General features: G+C 34.0%; 1 protein-coding gene across 1 annotated transcript in view; it reads left to right on the forward strand.

The window, feature by feature from the left end:
• Positions 1-1,090: 1,090 nt before the first annotated feature.
• Positions 1,091-18,433, forward strand: part of LOC111085408 (reversion-inducing cysteine-rich protein with Kazal motifs-like) — a gene marked incomplete at its 3' end in the record, with an annotated part of 61,839 nt that continues 44,496 nt past the window's right edge. The window contains exons 1-2 of the mRNA XM_022383811.1: positions 1,091-1,254; positions 5,646-5,698. Of these exons, the coding sequence (XP_022239519.1) occupies positions 1,185-1,254; positions 5,646-5,698 (123 nt within the window). The remainder of the gene's footprint in view (positions 1,255-5,645; positions 5,699-18,433) is intronic.

Below are 18,433 nucleotides of genomic sequence, written 5' to 3' on the forward strand. Positions count from 1 at the left end.
CATAATTCTTCTCGTGATTCATGGCATGCGCACGTTTCAATAAAGTACAAATTGTAACCTTAAGCGTCCCTTATATGACGTCAATTTTAGTGTCTACTGACTAACAGACAACACATTACTGTATAGTGATTAAAACAAAAGTTCTATCAACGTAATACTTTAAGAAAGGTAGAATGGTATAAAATATGTTCCAAGGACATGTCAAGTCATAAAAATCAACTAATATTTCAAAGTTTTAACTTTGTTTCTTGCTCTCCGTTGACTCAGCAGTAAAAACTAAAACCATAAAAATAAACTAATATTTCAAAGTTTTCACTCTCTCCGTTGACTCAGCAGCAAAAACTAAGGGCATATAACGCCAAAAATCAGATTTCGATACCCGAGACGGGCAGAGCACAGACAACTCTTTGTGTAGCATTACAGCAACAACTTTGTTTCATTGTTTTTTTTTAAATAAACTGAAATGTTCGAGATAAATCAATTTGAATTTATTGAAATTATATTTAAAGTAACTGCTATTTGCTTAGGTTAGGAAACAGCAGAGAATGAAAACCTGAACTTCACGAGTAAAACAGCGTGATCAATAACTTTTTATAGTTTACTGCGCTAAATATTTACCATGGGTAATCGATTTTAACCAGACATCGTTTTCTGATAATTCATTTAGTAACAGAACTAATTGTTTGTATTATGACGTAATACAGAGGAAGCAAATGAGCATTACCGCTAGAAGCTGGAATGTTCATCAATATATGATACATTATTGTGTTGGTTATTTTGTAGCATATTGCTGTGGTGGTTATTCTGTTGGCTTACAATTTCAACACCCATGACCATAAGGGCGTTTCATAATCTTGCATAGACATTCTGGCTCCTACACATTTTTCCTATTGACCACTAATTCAAATATACCACCTTCCCATGTTGGATCATCTTGTGCTTCCTGAGCACGTGGCCAACCGGCGCCAGTGGGGGTTGGTCTGACTGTGGAACTGTTGGGGGGGAAGGGGTGCATTAGGACGCAACGTGCGTGAGGGTGTCAACCAATCAGCTGCTACACTGCATCTCTCTGCAGCGGCATGCGAGGACCCAGATAGCGACTATGAACTTGTGTGAGTATGGGGAAGTGTTATTTCAGCCTGTTCGTGAAGTATACGTACAGACATGTCTAATGTGCGTTCCTTATGGTTGGAATGGTAGCGGTGATCGGCGTGATCGTGCTTGCGGCCCTGGGATCTCGGGTATCGGCCTTAGGTAAGTGACCGTTTCCGGACACATTTCAGGGTTAGCTCAACACAAGTTCTCTCTCTTTACGTGACGGGTAAGTTAGCCTTTCTTTCGGCTAGATGGTGCGGTAGCGGACGTACTAAGGCGTCCTTGGACGTGATCCACATTCATAAATACGATGCTTCCGAGAGGAAAGACACTGACTCTAGCATCCTGGAAGTCACGATGAGAGGGAACACTTAATAAATCACCTGTGTTAGAAACCAAATGTCTTCTTTCGTTATTGTTTGATTCACCTTCTTAGAAACGTTCATGAATTTATCTGCTCAATTGATTTTACATAGTCAGTCGTATAAAGGTAAAAATTAACTTTAACTAAGAAAATCTGCCTTACCTTAAATACGCCTGAATTAGTTTTTAATGTAAAATGACTGAAAACACACAGTTGAGGCGGTTTTTGTAGGAATGAATTTGAACAGTTAATCAGTTTTTAGGGAAATATGCACGTACTTTATCTACGAAGTTCCACGTGGTGTTTAAGTTAACAATGTAAATAATCCACTTATTTGAGTTCGAAATCTAAAAATGGGTGAAGAAGAACGTTAAATGTAAATAAATGTTGACGGTTAATCTACAGAGCAACCAATACAACAAGCACTCAGTTCATTATACCTACATGTCTATTAGAAATACTCGTGAGATCTAAATAAGTAAGACTGTTGTTTAGAATATTCCGGTATGATCATACCATATCAAAATCATCTAAAAATGTTTCTTTTTAAAATACCTTCATATATATACTTTCTCGTGTATCTTACAACATTGTTAACAGTTCTAAAAAAAGTGGTGTTACAAATTCATCTTTACTGTTAACCTGACAAAATCATGGTGAAGCTTTTCCAGCTCTTCCTACTGGTTGAAGATATCTACTTTTAGGTTTATGAATTATGTTCTCTTATAAAACTTAAATATCAGGTAAAACGTGTTTCTTGACTGTCTCTAGTTTGGTTGTATGTTTTGTTGAATTTCGCGCAAAATTACTCGTTAGCGATACATGATTTTTTAAGCGAGATTAGGGGAAAAGTAGCTAGTAAACACCACCCACCGCCAACCCTTGGGTTGCTCTTTACCAATGAATAGTGGGACTGACCGTCATTTGTGATGCTCCAACGTCCGAAATGGTGGATTATGTACGATGATTGTATTCGTATCCGCGACCCGCAGATTACAAGTCGAGTTCCCTGTCCACCTGGCCATCATAGGCCAACTGAGTCAGTTGACAAACATAGTAATCTTTGTCTCTTGATTGTAGAAATTTTCAGTGATAAGTTTCCGCCCATTCGACGATGTTAATTAGCTCAAAATATCACGTTAGTGCAGAAATCACAGTCCCTTACTACTTGCAACGTATTAGAATTTATAGAATTGAAGTTTTTGAGAGTGTTCCAATTTTTTTTGCTAAAACACCCGAAACGCAGACAAGACAAAATTCAGTATATAAGCATAGTTATACATACCATAACACACGAAATCTTCATAAACTCTCTCTCTCTCTATTTTAATACTGTTATAAGCGATTTACTCAGATATAGCATCATGCAATCCCTATACGTACACTCATCAAACCGTTGCTTTTAAAATGTACCTCATAATATATCGGACTACTAAAGATTTCGTATACATGAATATATATATATATATAACATCTCCAGGAACTTTTACCGACATCGGTAGCATTAATTCTGTACGAGCAGAGTCGTTGAATAATTAGTTTATGAAAGTTTGAAAGAAGGTAGATAATTTTGAGTGCAGTGTTTTGGATGTGTCTCTAGTAAACTACTTCAACCTCGTATATTACCACACCGTACTAGACGCGATAATACTGGATACTATACTGTGAAGCTTCAAAAATTACCACACCGTACTAGACGCGATAATACTGGATACTATACTGTGAAGCTTCAAAAATTACCACACCGTACTATATATATATAATCTATCAAGCTTTACTTTAGAATTATTTTCTCCCTATTTAATTATTGCCACTATTATGTAATATTTATTCAAGTTAATTCAACATATATGAAACAGCATAAATAGATAGATGAACAGAGAGATAGGGATATAGACAGATAGATTATCTAGATAGCAGAGTAGGTAGAAATAGAACAAATTCTAACGGAAATTTATATTAAATTATATAGTTAAATAAAAACCTAAACAGTTGCTGTCTCAATCTTGGTGGATCTTCTATTGAGATTTGTATATCTGTGCTCGTTCCGCATGAAACGGATTTTATAAGATATGCAGAAAAACTTTGAACGTTGCTTGCAATTAACCCGTCATGATATATTCATGGATTTTTATGGGACTTGTTTCATGTGTATTATATGTACACGTTTTCGTATATACTATTCCGTGCACTAGTTGTAAACCTATATATTTTTTTACATTACAAATTAAATCTTAGACCTAACAACACAGATTGGAAAAATACACGCTCCGGTTCTTTCTTCCCTTATATAACTTTGTTTACGTTGCGCATCCACAGTTTCTCCTTTTATTAATGTATACTAGAAGTAATACAGAGGGAAAAAACACAATAACAACATAGTTTATATCAGTTCATTTTACACCAGAACGGTTTTGGGTATCATAGAATTAACAGACAGTGGACAAATGTAATATATATATATATATATAGAAACGTCTGGTTGTTCTGTATTTATTCAGCTACCCAGATATGTATGAACGTCTATTAAATATATTACATTTTTATGTTGTTCTACTGCATATTGTGTGAAACATGTATACGGTGATGCTGTTAGATTCATTAAAGTATGACAAAACGTATATATTTTAGGGCATGAATTAAGTTCTTGAAATATAATTTTGTGTTATTTCTGTTTATTTTTTATGGATATGTTTTTCTAACGAACCCAACGTTGTGGCATATTTTCCCTTGCTGAAAGAAATAACTAATTAAAAATTGTTGTATAAGACGACAGAGTACTTATAAACGATCGATAAAACAAAAACACTATGCACAATAAACGTTAGTTGAATATTTAAATAAGTAAACAATAATTACGAATACTAGCTACCTGTTTTAAGCCTAATGTGTTGATTTCAGGCGTTATGCAAACCCCTATTCTCTAAGATTATGAAAGTGAATTTCCCTTGAAGAAAAGACACAAACAAAAAATTGAAGAGCTATCGATACTTTAATGTAATATTCATTTATTCACACACATTCACACACACTTATTATATATCTATATGTATGTATGTAGCCAGATTTAGTTTGTTATCAAATAAGGTTAACAGAATTGACGCTGTAACAATTTTTAGAGTGAGGGGGCTAAAACCAATTACTGTCTTCTTCTAACCCCACCAGCAGGTGCGCATCCATTTTATAATTTAAGTCAGGGGGTGCTATCGAACTCCAAACACCCCCTAGTTCCCACGCCCTTAGTTAAAAATAAAAGATACGCCTCAACTACTTTTTTGGGGGCGTATAGAATATATCTTCCACTATATTTTTTGGTCATATGTATACGTTCCTTAAAATATTGTATACCATTTATGTATTCGAAACCAAGAGTAGTATTATAATTTCATCATCATCTTTAAAGGTGAAAACCGACCAAATTTCTTTTTATTTTGACGGTATTTACATTTTAAGTCAAAGGTATGATTAAGCAATAACCTTAACATAAAATCGTGAAATGTGGATTGAAAGTGATAGTCTATGTAAAACACAAACATATGTCCTGCAGGATGGTTTCAAAATTATATAATCACGATCTAAATATAAATAATATAAATACCCCTCATTTTTTTAAACCTTGCCGGTTTGATCCATTCATTATCTGTATAATTAACTTATAAAAATGTGCACTATTTTTATTTTCAGCACAATTCTTAACCCTAGAATTACTGATGAGGACCATGTGTCCTCTTGGCTTTTTAAACACATTTTTTTTAAAACTGTTTTTACATCAAATTGCTTGTGGACCCACGACTTTGTTAGTTATATGAGCTCCAATAACATATAAATTGCCCCAAAACATTTAAAACAAAAGTATTGCCACTACCGCAGTTTATTTCACTAATTACGGCTGGGATCCCTCGTGGATTTTACATAGAAAACGAGTGATTTCATCCATCATTTTTAACCAATTCTTTACATTGAGCGCCGTAACAATGAAAAACACACTATTACTCAATATGCTGCAATATGCAAACCTCACCACAATAAATAAACAATTTAAAACAAATCAGTAATACAAGGGTTAAACACTAAGGGAAAAAAAACTGAAAAATTGAATACAAATTCATTTATATATATATATAATTTTGTTTCACGGTCTTACTCCTAGATGAATTCATTTCTCTCATCCTTTTCTTTGATATAGCCCCTACCTGTTGTTACCAGGTCACGGGTTCATGTAGAAGATCGTGTGAAGAGGTAAGAATTTTAATGTTTTTCAGTTTGATTATTATATGTTAAAAGCAATGCACCCACTGTGTCTATTTCATGCACGCGTAAACTTGTAAAATGACAACCAAACGTATATATATATATCGCAGTGTAGTCATCACCAGGTCATTTAAAACGTCATATATTTTTACCATGATATATACTTATTAGGAATCAGCTCAACGCTTGCAGTAATGTGTATATTTATCTACTTCAGATTTATGCCCCCGATACTCTGCCAAGTAATGAGTGAAATGTTTATTTAAATAGAAACTGGTGAATATAAGTGTAGTTATAAAGTTTCACATCATAAGGAAGAATGTCTCCAGTGTTCGAACTAGTTTATTATTTTGTACCACGAATACTTATATATCTAAAACTTCCGAGTCTGCTATTAAAATATGCTTTTTTTTGTTTGTTTACTGAAAATTTTACAATACGTGTTTACACTTTACCTTTCTCATCTAATAATGAGACGAATTCATATTTAACTTTATATTGTTGACTGATTACATCTTTCAATCATCATACAGATAGCAGGTTAGAAAATAAACATGGAAGATACGTTCATTTGTCAAAGTTAATTCTAGAAATTGCCTGTAAGGTTTAAAGCACATAGAATAATTATTGTTGACCGCAACTAACTATGAAAACGAGAAATCCTTGGCTTTTTTAATTTTATAACAACCTTTTTTGAATGTTCATACATTTCCTTCTGTTTTAAACAAATATTGATTACGTAAATAATGAAACACTTGATATATATTTATATGTCGCATTTTATTGACTTTCTATCTTTACTAAGTACATGATGATTGTTACATTTAAATTCGGAAACTGACATAGTTATTTGGAACATTGTATTTAATTTGGTTTTTTTTCTAAATCGATCTCATTGCTTCTCATTATAATTATATTAAGAATTACACGTGAAATGACATCAGGATTAGCTTTAAAGTTGTTGTTTTTTTTTAGTTATTTGTTAAATTTCTATTGGTCATAACTAACCCTATGGATGGTTGCAACTTGAAGTCTGAGAATTTCGTTTCAATATATCATTAACCCTGTGCATATTGAAAGATCTTGGAGCAATATCTAAATAAAGTGCTCTGTAACCACAATGACCCTGCTTGTGAAATGATTGGAGTTTGTTTATTTGTTCTGATGAACTTCGCGCAAAGCCACTCGAGGGCTATCTGCTTTAGCCGTCCATAATTTTAAAATGATAGATTAGATGGAAGAAAGCTAATGAACACCACTCACCGCCAGCTCCTGGGCCACTCTTTACCAACGAATAGTGGGATTGATCGTCATATAGCGAATCCGTTGCCGTAAGCAGCAGGCCATGCTAGGCCCTTAACCGTAATTTTACCCGCGATAAAGAACTAAGCCACGAAGAAAATAATCTCCGCGTGTAAATTGGTTTTACTTAGTGCAAGCTACTGTTATTATTCAAAATATTTATTCCTATATTTGCTTTTTGGTCTTTTTCTCTCTGTGTTTCTTGTTTTTTGTATTCAGTAGCCACCCTAAAGGCGATTTGACCTGCATGTCAAAAATTGGCGGTCAGGAAGTTATCAAAGCAATTTCAATTAAAGTTTGGAATGAATACACATAACCTTATATGACCTGTCATGTACTGATGGCTCCCTGCTGATTTTTATGAAAGCATTATTTCATTTCAATATTTCAATCTCCTTGCTCTAGACGCCTGCACTTAAGGACCTGTAACCTTGAATAGGTATTTTTATTTTTTAATTATTTTTTAGAAGGAGTCACACTATGTTGTCACGAATTCTATAATACAAGGTTTCTCGTAAGGAGGAGTTTGTGTAGTTGCACAAAACTAACAGGTGGCATACGCAATAGGATGTAATTCTATTGATTTTATGGGTATTCTGACAAGACCCTTATCAATCCTTTTTGTCATATCCATTCTTTTTCTAACTATTTACCAATAAATGACGTTATTGTGCACAAACCATTCCAAGTGCGGTGTTGTGAATCGCAGAAAATCAAACGATGTGGAAAATCAGTGAAGCGAGGAGCCACAGTGTTTATTGTCTTAGCTTAGTTGTCATCTACCACAAGTCGTATTGGGACATGGTTGTCCTTGGAATTGTTACGACAGTTTTTTTATGCTGTGTAGGAGGGGATTACGGAGGTCATTTACGTGCTTTTTTTTACACTAGGCTTTTGCAATCGAGAGAAATGTTTTAAGAACTATTTGAACAACGTTCAATCAGACAAAAATGTCGTCATGGTGTATAGTTTCCAAATAAGCTATATTGAAAACGTCATATCCTGTTACATTATTCTTCTTCTATGCTATTTTTATAAATTGGAAGTTGTAAAAAATATTTGATAATTACCTGTCTCTCATTTTCATCATGGCGTAATTATACAATATGTGAGGTCAAATTTAAAGATTTGCAATGGTGATTGTTAGGAATAAGCATCTCTTGGTCTCCCTGTGGGACAGTGGTAAGTTTGCGGCCTTCAAACGCTAAAATCCGGGGTTCGATTCCCCGCGATAGACACAGCGGATAGCCCAATGTGCCTTTGCTATAAAATAAACAAAGCTTTTCATACAATATATTACCTGTTATGGATACGCTTTTCATAACAAACTCGTTGTTTTAGAAACAATTACAGAACGTATTGGTGACGCGTGTAATTAACTGAAAATGATGTTGTTTTTTGGAATAAAGAACAAAAGCATAATCGTATCTACACATACTGGTAATATTATTCGAAATTAAAAATATATATTAAAAATAATTTGGCTGAGTATAAGATGACGTAAAATTTACAGTATACTGATAATTCTGCGTATCCAACTGAATATTTATTAAATTTATTAAAGTTAGATATTTTGTTGTTTTTTTTTTATTAAAATCCTCTGTCGTTCTTGAGCTTACTTTAGAAAAATTGCTTTACATTGGTTGAAATTATAAAATTGTTACAACTGTTCAAAACAAACGAACAAAGAAACGTTGGATCGTTACGCTTATAATTTCAACTTCAGAAAGAAATTCCCCGCACTAGACTGGGCAACTTGACTATTTTGGAAATTCAATTACGAAAATGAAATAAAAAAGATCAGGGAAATAGATTTCTTCACGCAACCAGGTTAGAGAATAGTTAGGTGAGGTTAAGATTAGGTCAGAAACTGTCTTGTTAGTCGTTACCATCCTCGAGAGCGCTAGCCTAATAAGGGGCTTCGTTATCGTTGGGGCCACAGACACGCTGACCCCATAGAGCTATGGTCTAATGGTGAGTGGGCTAAATGTGAATGTTTGTATTACTAGAGTGTTCAAGGAGTGGGTGCACTTGCCAATGACAAAACTCCTTTCCTTTAAAACTTAAGCATACACCGGTAAATAAAGCTCGTGGACTGAATAAGAAATACGTTTGAAACGTTATGACAGCGTCATGGAAAAATGATGATGGATCAAAAAAATATATTCATAATGTGAGTAAATAAGATAAACGTATAACTTTTTTTTTAATTTTACTTCATAGAAAAACGTTGTTTTCAATTACAATAAATCTGTTAATTCATAAAACATAATACAAATATTGACGTGTTTAGTTTTTTTAAATATGTCGTTCTATATTTTCTTTACAAAACATTTCTAACAAATTTTTGTATAATTTTTTTTTTAATGTTATCTTAATATTCCTTTGAGTAATTGCACGTTTTATTTATATTAACTCTAACAATTAAAGCTTTTAGTGTGAAGTACATTAATTTAAGCGTGTTAATATATATATATATAAGAATCGTTCTATGCTGGAGGCAATATTATGGCTTAAAGAGCCAAGATAATACTTCTTTTCTTTATAAAAGTTGTACAAAACATCGATAAAAAATACGAAGAGTAACAACAAAAATAGACCCTCCAAGCAGAAAATGGATACAGCAATACTTGGCACAGTGCCAAGAGAGGTGAACGCGACCAGCACGAGAACTAAACTTAGTACTATATCATGTCACTGTTTACTGAGCTGAGTCGCTCGGTTGGAATGTTGTACTCTCTATGAAAACCGCCTTGTGCGTTAAATCTGTTATCCTATAGCTTTATTTTCTATGATATAAATGAAAATAATTATAATATCTTTATCATTCTTACTACAAACAAAACGTGGTCCTAAACATTATCTGTTTTGTTGTTGTACAACACTTCATAATGGATTTCGTTGAATAATAGTGCGATGACACTAACACTTTTCAACCAAAAACAATTTCTTTCTTTTCAGTGTTATGAGAATCCCCGTAATACAACCGGTTTTGTATTTTAAAAACTAATGAAATGAAAAACTGTTCCGAGATACAGCAAGAGCATCAAGTAAAATAAAAACGAGATGTGTTATGAGATCGAAGTTTGCTTTCCTTTTCTGTTGGAATTATAATACCTTAATGCAACATTTTGAACTAAATGTATTTCAGCAACCTTGGCCAAAGTATAGAGAATAAAGTAACTAATAAACATGCTTAAATTACGGAAAATACTATCCTCAAATGTCTCTGATTTTACGGAATATACTTTCTAAACAAACAAAAAATACACAGTTATTAGTAATCTCTCTTTGGGTTCCATCTTCTTTGTGTAAAAGGGTTTAGATCTCAATTCACAAATCTCCATTAACCAATAATCTATTGTACTTAAAGAAACCAATGTCGTTCCCCAGTGGGTCAGCGATAAGTTTAAGGACTTAGAACGTTAAAATACGGCGTTCGATACCGCGAAGTGGACACATCCGAATGTGGCTTTCCTCTAAGACAAACAGAAATCAATAAAATACAACAGAAGTATGTATTTATACTGTTAAAAAATCTAAATTGTTGTATTTATCTTTAACGTACCTTACTTGCGAGGCGTCATAGGCATCATTTTATTTTTATTTTAACCCTCGGATTATTGACCAAGGAAAGGGGTGAACAAAGTCAATTAATCTAGGAGAAACAAAGGAATTTATATCTACTGACTTGTATATAATTTTTCATCCTCTTTCCTTACTACTTAACCGTCTAATACCGTTGTGTTTATACACTTTTAAGTAAGGTGGAGGTCCACCTGTTGCATCAAATTAAATAATTTTATATTTTTGCCAGTTACAACATTCAGTATATGTAATTGACTAAAACAGCTGGTACAATCACTCATTCTTTAAATGAAATACATAAGGAAAACCCCAGTTACTAGGATAACCAACAAGAGATTTGGTTTATGAATAGAGAAATATGTTTTAGTAATGCTGATGTGGTCGATTTCCATTGGAAATACTAGGGTTACACAAGTGTTTTCACCTCCAGGCAGAAAAACAAAATTTGGTACCTATGACATAGGTTTACAGAATTCAGAAAAATAAATACAGATACAGTTTTACTAGCGAGAAAATGCTCTTATATAATACAATCCAGCTTCTTCCGGTCATGACGTATTTCATAACTCGATAAATACATCCACCCATGATGGCTTAGGTTAAGCTTTAGGGATTATAATGCTAATAAGCGGGATGCGATTCGCCTGCTGGGGTTGCAACACAGAAAATAGGTCATATAATGTTTTCCTAAGGTTCGTCATTTTTTTTTCAGAATATTAGGATTTTTTTAGCTGCAAAACTTCCCTGACAACTGTTTATAGTTAAGCACAAGTCTACACAATCGGATATCTATGCTGTTCCCACTCGGTTTTTAGCATTATATGCTTTTAGACTTACCGCTGTGCTACTGGAGGCAGCACTAGCGGCAAAAGTTTGTTTGTTTGAAGTTAAGTACAAAGCTATACAATAGGCTATCTGTGCACTGCCCAATACGGGTATTGAAACCCGGTTTCTAGCGTTGTAAGTTCGCAAACATACCGCTGTGCCACTGGAAGCAGCACTAGAGGCAGAAGAAGAAAGAATCAGTAAGAGCTAAAATTGTCTTCCAACAAACCTAGGTAAAAAAAAAATTAATAAAGATATCGACCCCCCACTCCCACTTTAAAAGAAAAAGCATGTTGCAAGAAGATACAGATGAAAAAGATTCACCATAAAGCCTGGAACGCTGTCATTAAAGACAGGAATTATCACAACAAATTAAAAGAAAGGAGCGGAATAAAGAAGTACCCAAGATTTGTTAATTCTGGTATCTACAATTGTAAGGTACTTGTACCAAGACTGAGTCTGTGTTCGCAGCCGTAACTGGATGTCGTTTCACTGTACAGACAGTTAGAAACAAGTTTGTTTGATTGTTTTTAATTTCCCGCAAAGCTACACGAGGGCTATCTGCGCCAGCCGTCCCTAATTTAGCAGTGTAAGACTAGAGGAAAGGCAGCTAGTCATCACCACCCACGCTAATTCTTGGGCTACTCTTTTATCAACGAATTGTGGGATTGATCGTCACATTATAACGTCCTCACGGCTGAAAGGGCGAGCATATTTGATGGGACAGAGATTCGAACCCGCGACTCGTAGATTGCGAGTCGAGCGCCCTAACCACCTGACCATGCCGGGCCGAGGTTAGAAACAAACTTCACGGATCGGCTTACATGACAGTAAAATACGTTCTGCTTATTGAAAGGAACATAGCTAGTTCACAATGAGTCTAAGAACACATCAGTAACAAGAGAAAAAATATTTTTTTTATTATTATTATCATTTTCAGATAAGTCACGCTTTACTTAGCAACCAGATAAAAAGCGTATACTCATTTGGAGATAATCTGAAACCTGGTCGAACACAACTATCATACGACGGTTGTGTTAGAAGTACAGTGTGAGCAGGAGTAGGCACTGATGGATGTACCGACATCTGCATCTTTTCTAAGAACTTGATTGTGCACTTAACCGTGTCTTCTGTATAGCGAATGAAAATGCCTTATCTACTTTTTTAATCTAATAAGCACAATGCTTGAGCAAAAGAGAATTTGCCAAATAGGTGATTTCATTGATTCTTAAAATGAGATCAAAATCTTCAATGTGATGTCAAACTTTAATATTTATATGCAAGCCTAGGCTAAATATACTATGTGACATCGTCAATTAATCCGATTTTATTAAAACTAAAAACAAAGAGAGGGGTACAACAAAACAATTATTGACTGGTGATTTCAAGTAACCGATCATTTGTTGCCCTCATAACCATTTAGTAATTGTTCAGTGTGGTATAGTATCATGCTCTTTCATGTGTTGTGGGATACCTCATTGTTTTAACACGAAGTGTTGTTGAATAACAAGTAGTAGTTAGAAAAATGGTATGCAGCATTATGAAACATAAAATCATACACACTATAATAAACATATAGCATCAAACCGTGTAATTGTATGAAAGGCTATGTTTGACACTTTGATGGCGATAACAAAACTCTGCAAATAATGTACAATGAAATACATTAATACAATAAGTGAAACACAGTATTATGTAAATTTATGATGTGCGAGGTTATCTTAGCAACTGTATTTAAACCTTGACTTTAAATAAAAAATCCAAACTTCAAAATTTCAAATTAAGTCAACATATCATAATGCTTAAACGAATGCGTCAAAACAAAGATCTCACAAATAAAGAAGTGTTTATCCGAATATGTCTTCCGCAGGGTCTCCGAAAGTCTTCTGTTTCAAGAGTAAATGAAACCAAAATTACGAGTAACAGATATATTTATTTCTTGCTTTTGAAGTTCATATGTCATGCTATGTTGTAGTCTAATTCTTCTCGTTATTTATGGCATGCGCGCTTTTAACTGACGTTACGACAGTACAAATTGCAACGTTATGTGACGTAATTTTAGTGCCTACTGACTACCTGACAGACAACATACTACTGTAAAGTGGTGTGAGTGGCTAAAACAGTTAAGCCGTCCAGGCGGCCTTCGTCCCCCTTTCGGGGAAATAATACTACAATAATAAGTTGCGTACATTATTACCGTTTCACAGCCGCACTTAAGTTGATTAAACATGGCTATTGGTTAGGGTGCGCTTACTTTAAACCTGAGGGTTAATGGTTCACGTCTCGTTGCCACGTAAACTCGCTCCACATTTTGAGGTCATGGGTGCACTGTAAAAGTGAAGGTGAAAATCCCACTATTCTTTTAGGTGAAAGTGGATGTTATTGACTGACTAGCTTCCCTCTTGTCTATCAGTTAAACTAGGGACACCTATGCACAGATAGGCCTTATGTAGGTCTGCGCGAAAATTCTAAAGAATAAAAAGAAACTGGTAATTAACTTTTAAAACTAACTAAAAACTAACTTCAGGTGTTGTTAGTATGTGTTGTGAATACTTAGGGGCTTGATATGGCCTTCTTGTTAGTGTTTCGGGCTGTGGACGCAAGGTTCGATGTTTGAGCCCGCGATATGCCGCTGAATAAGATCCGCACTTTCAACTGCAGGCACCATATAAAATTAACAGTCAACATGATACTCGATTAAGAGTAACCATGTAAGCGGCTAGTGCTGTTGACTGAATCTCTCTCTCTCTCTCTGGTAACAGTTCTGAGTTAAAGCACATTATGTCTGAATCTTGTGGTCTCTGACTTGGCCGTTTTGCTATTGGATTGCCCCCAAGCGTTTCAACAATAAGCCTGAAGGTTTATAGCATTAAAAACCGGGTTTCAATACCCGTGATGGGCACAACGCAGATAACCCATTGTGTAGCTTTGTCCTTAATAAAAAACAAACAAAAAGCTATTGGATCATATACAGTTTGAAAAATACAATATATATATGACATGTGCAATCTGTAGTTGAAATGGAAGAGGTTGTTTTACCACAGACAAAAGGGAGACTACTTTTCTGCTTACTACTCTAGTCGTCCTTGTTATTTTATTAGTGAAAACTACACAATTGGATATATGCACTCTTTCTACCACGAGGATTCGAATCCTGGACTTTAGCATACCATTAAAGTTGAGTCATAACCATTTATTTTAACACTTCAAAATGCGTTTCTGCGCTATCACTGTCATTCATTATTATCCATTAGCCTTTCTACCTTGAATCTAATGTTTCTTCTATATAATATCAAAAATAAAAAGTGCCACTAAAAATTTTTGTTTTATTCAGACTAGTTATTTGCCTTTCAACTTCTAGTAATAATCTATTTAGTTAAAAGATATAATTTGTTGTCAGAATTTGAATATGCTCAGTTCGAAATAATGAAAAAAATTTGGTCTGTACACCGAAATTATCTGTATAACAAAATGTGTAAAAAACAAATAAGGCGTCTCGATTATCGTATAAGTTATATAATATTTTTTTTATCAATGTTTTACTATGATGTAGGTAATATCCATTATGGAATAAAAGTTATCCATACTAGTTTTTAATACTCTCTTTGAATAACAAATGTTCAACTCATCGTCTTTTATTAACATGGAAAAAAAAAGTTGATTTGTTTTTTGCGCTAACAACATAATTATTTTGACCGTCACTAGGTCCATACTATTTTCATAATCAAATATATATAGATTTTTCCGTATCTAGATTATATTGTTCGTGCTGTTTTGAGCTTACTTCAGCATTTCCTTCTAACTTCTTTTTTTTTCTCTTGTTGTTTTGCGATCCAGATGCCAAGGCTGTGAGCTGGGCGACGCGGAATGCAATGTCCTTAGTGTAAGATGGTGTATGGTTCTGGTGACCTTTGACCCAATGAAATTGGGCAGAACCGTTTTCTCCATTGGCGTTAAGAAAGTTTATTTTGACACAGCCGTGCTTGAGTTTTAACAGCCTACTCCAATGGTCTGGTGATACGGCGAAAGTAACAGACGTTTTAACCCTCCTCCCCCTTTTTTATAATTTAAGAAAGAGGATGGGAGTGGCATTAAAAAAAAAGAGGCCATGGTAAAGGGGCTGAATTAAGGTAATAACGATACTCTGGTACACGCTTTATCATGCCCACTGATGTGTATGTACATATGTGTGTGTGTGTGTGTGTGTAAACAATGCGCTCCTTTTGCGTAAAGACAACTTTATCGATCTGTAAAGAAATATTTAAACACCAACTTCCAGGAAAATAAATAATATTGATAAAATACAGGAACGCATCGAAAACTTAACTTGTGCATCTATCAAAGCTTATGTAATTATTTCGTTTGCTTACAGTTTTCAGGGAATATTTCTAAGTTAGCAGAGCGTCAGAAATATGTGCAGCTTAGCTCCATTCTTTATTGAACAAGTCAAAAGATTTTTCACTTTTATCTTCATTCTTCAGTATATTACATAATACTAATATATATTTAACCGTCTGTGTTTATTCTGTAAGAAATTATCAAGTAAATATATTCACCTTGTTTTCTTAATTCTCTAATGAAGTAACTGAAAAATGTTTTTTTCTTCTTCATTTTATAAGGAAGAAACTGGGGAAAGTATTTATCCTTCTACCTCAATTCTGTCAATAACAAACAATGAATATTCATCCCCTATTTCTATTCTCTAACGAAGTAACAGGAAAATATTTATCCTCCTACCTTCATTCTGTAAAGAACGAACAAACAATGAATATTTATCCCCTATTTCTATTCCCTAACCAAGTAACAGGAAAATATTTATCCTCCTACCTTCATTCCCTAATAAAGTAACAGGAAAATATTTATCTTCCTACCTTCATTCCCTAATAAAGTAACAGGAAAATATTTATCTTTCTACCTTCATTCCCTAATAAAGTAACAAGAAAATATTTATCCCCCTACTTTGATTCTGTAATGAAGAAACATTGAATATTCGTCCCCTACTTCCATTTTCTAACGAAGTAACAAAAAATATTCATCCTGCTACCTTAACTTTCCAAAGAGTAACAGGAAAATATTTATCCTCTTAACAGGAAATTAGGCATCCGAGATACGTTAAAAATTTATTACTCTTCTCAATGTTCTTATTTCTTAATCCTGTATATTCTTTATGATGATCCACAGTCTATTTGCCGGAAGAGTGTTAGGAAGTATTACAAATGCTTCCGCTACCTTTACCTTACACTTACTGTTTATCACCACCCTGCATAAACCAATCAGAAAAATGGTAGGAAGTTTTAGTCGATCAGAGCTTCATTGAGATTAACTGTCAATTACGTCATTATAAGAGGAGCTAAATCACCAATGTGTTATATTAAAATTGTCTAGGAACGAAAGTGTGCTAATGAATTTCGTACTGTATTAACTAGCTGGAACTTGATGGACTTAATCATTTACATCTATATTGTATTGCATTATAAAAATATTCATTCTTTTCCGGGTTCTGTACACCCTAATAATTTTTTGGTGAATTCAAAGGTCAAAGATATTTTTAGAAATACAAAACGCTTTTTTTTTATTTTCCGTCTTTTTGTTTTATTTTTAGTGCCCTTTAAAACAGTAAGCACAATTAACGAGTTGTTTGTTGTCTCATATTCTTCTTATTTTTCCTGGGATTACTCTATTAATATGTTTTATATTAGTATCATTATTATTTGTGAGTAAAAGTAGAGCTACGTCATGTTTTATAATGATTAAGAAGGTAACGACACTCCTGATTTTTTTTTTTTTTGCTCTCATATGGCACTTCTGTTTTGATATCTAAATATGTCTCGATTATTATTTTTTAATTTCGTAAATAATTACTTTATTTCATATCATAGTTACCCACTAATAATTCGTCTCTCTCTTAACGTTATTCACTTTCAAGAAAATTCTAACTCTGATTTTCAGATAGCTTAACGTGCTAGCAGGGTGTGCTCTGCGTTTGCTTTATATCTTGTTCTCAAGATCAGTTTTATTTTGTTTTAAAACTATTAGAGTATTACGATATTAATTAAAATTATGAAAACAACGGAAAAAAAAGAATAATTACAATCTAACACTAACATTACCGAGTTGTTTCTATACGGTGCGCCCCTGGTGGAAGGGAAGGTCTACATATTGCATGATATTGAGTGATTTTGTGTTTTTGCCTCTTGTAAAGAACTGACAGAAAACAAATAAGTGAGCTCACTCATTTTTTTATGCAAGATACGTAGGGAACATCAGCAGTAATGAGTTATATTAATTTTAAGATTGATTGTGACTCATTTCCTAAGTGATACTGTAACCAATAAATTGTTTAAATAAAACGAGAGCCCTTATCTGTGATTCTGGGGTTTATCATTTTCAGTAAGTCGTGCTCATTTGATACACACGTTTTACCATCAGCCATGTTCCAATAACATGTTTAGTCCTCATGACCGTGAAGGTGGTCATCGAATCAAACTAGAAGTTGTAAATATTGTCATGTAGGGGTGATATCTCGTGTGAAGAACAGTCCTTTTTTTTTTTACCGCCCTCTAACTCATATATACACTCCTCGTTTTCTCGTAGGGGTCTCACACAGAGACAGTTGCACGTGGTAATTCATCTGTCACGAAGTGTCTCGGTTGATTTGTTAGTAGTTCAGCTGTGTACAGCTAAAGAAACCCTGATAACCCGACTGCACATGTCTCCTCTCGTTAACGCTCGGCGTTTGTATACAAGGCATGCTGAAGATTCGCCGTTAGAGGGCGTCTCTAATTTCGTTTTGATGGCCTCCATAATTTATTCAATGCTAGTTACCTCTAGATAAAGAACGTTCTATAAGCAACGAACGTCAACTCATCTGATAAAGTAAATTCATAAATTAGGTATCTTAAGCAAATTTCAATTAACTCTAGTATTTATATCATATTTACTTGGACTTATAACAATAAATATTTATAGCCAGTTTTTTATTCACGATGGACTTCATTAATGTATAAG

This window comes from Limulus polyphemus, unplaced genomic scaffold, assembly GCF_000517525.1.
Source record: "Limulus polyphemus unplaced genomic scaffold, Limulus_polyphemus-2.1.2 Scaffold18, whole genome shotgun sequence".
Classification (NCBI taxonomy): domain Eukaryota; kingdom Metazoa; phylum Arthropoda; class Merostomata; order Xiphosura; family Limulidae; genus Limulus; species Limulus polyphemus.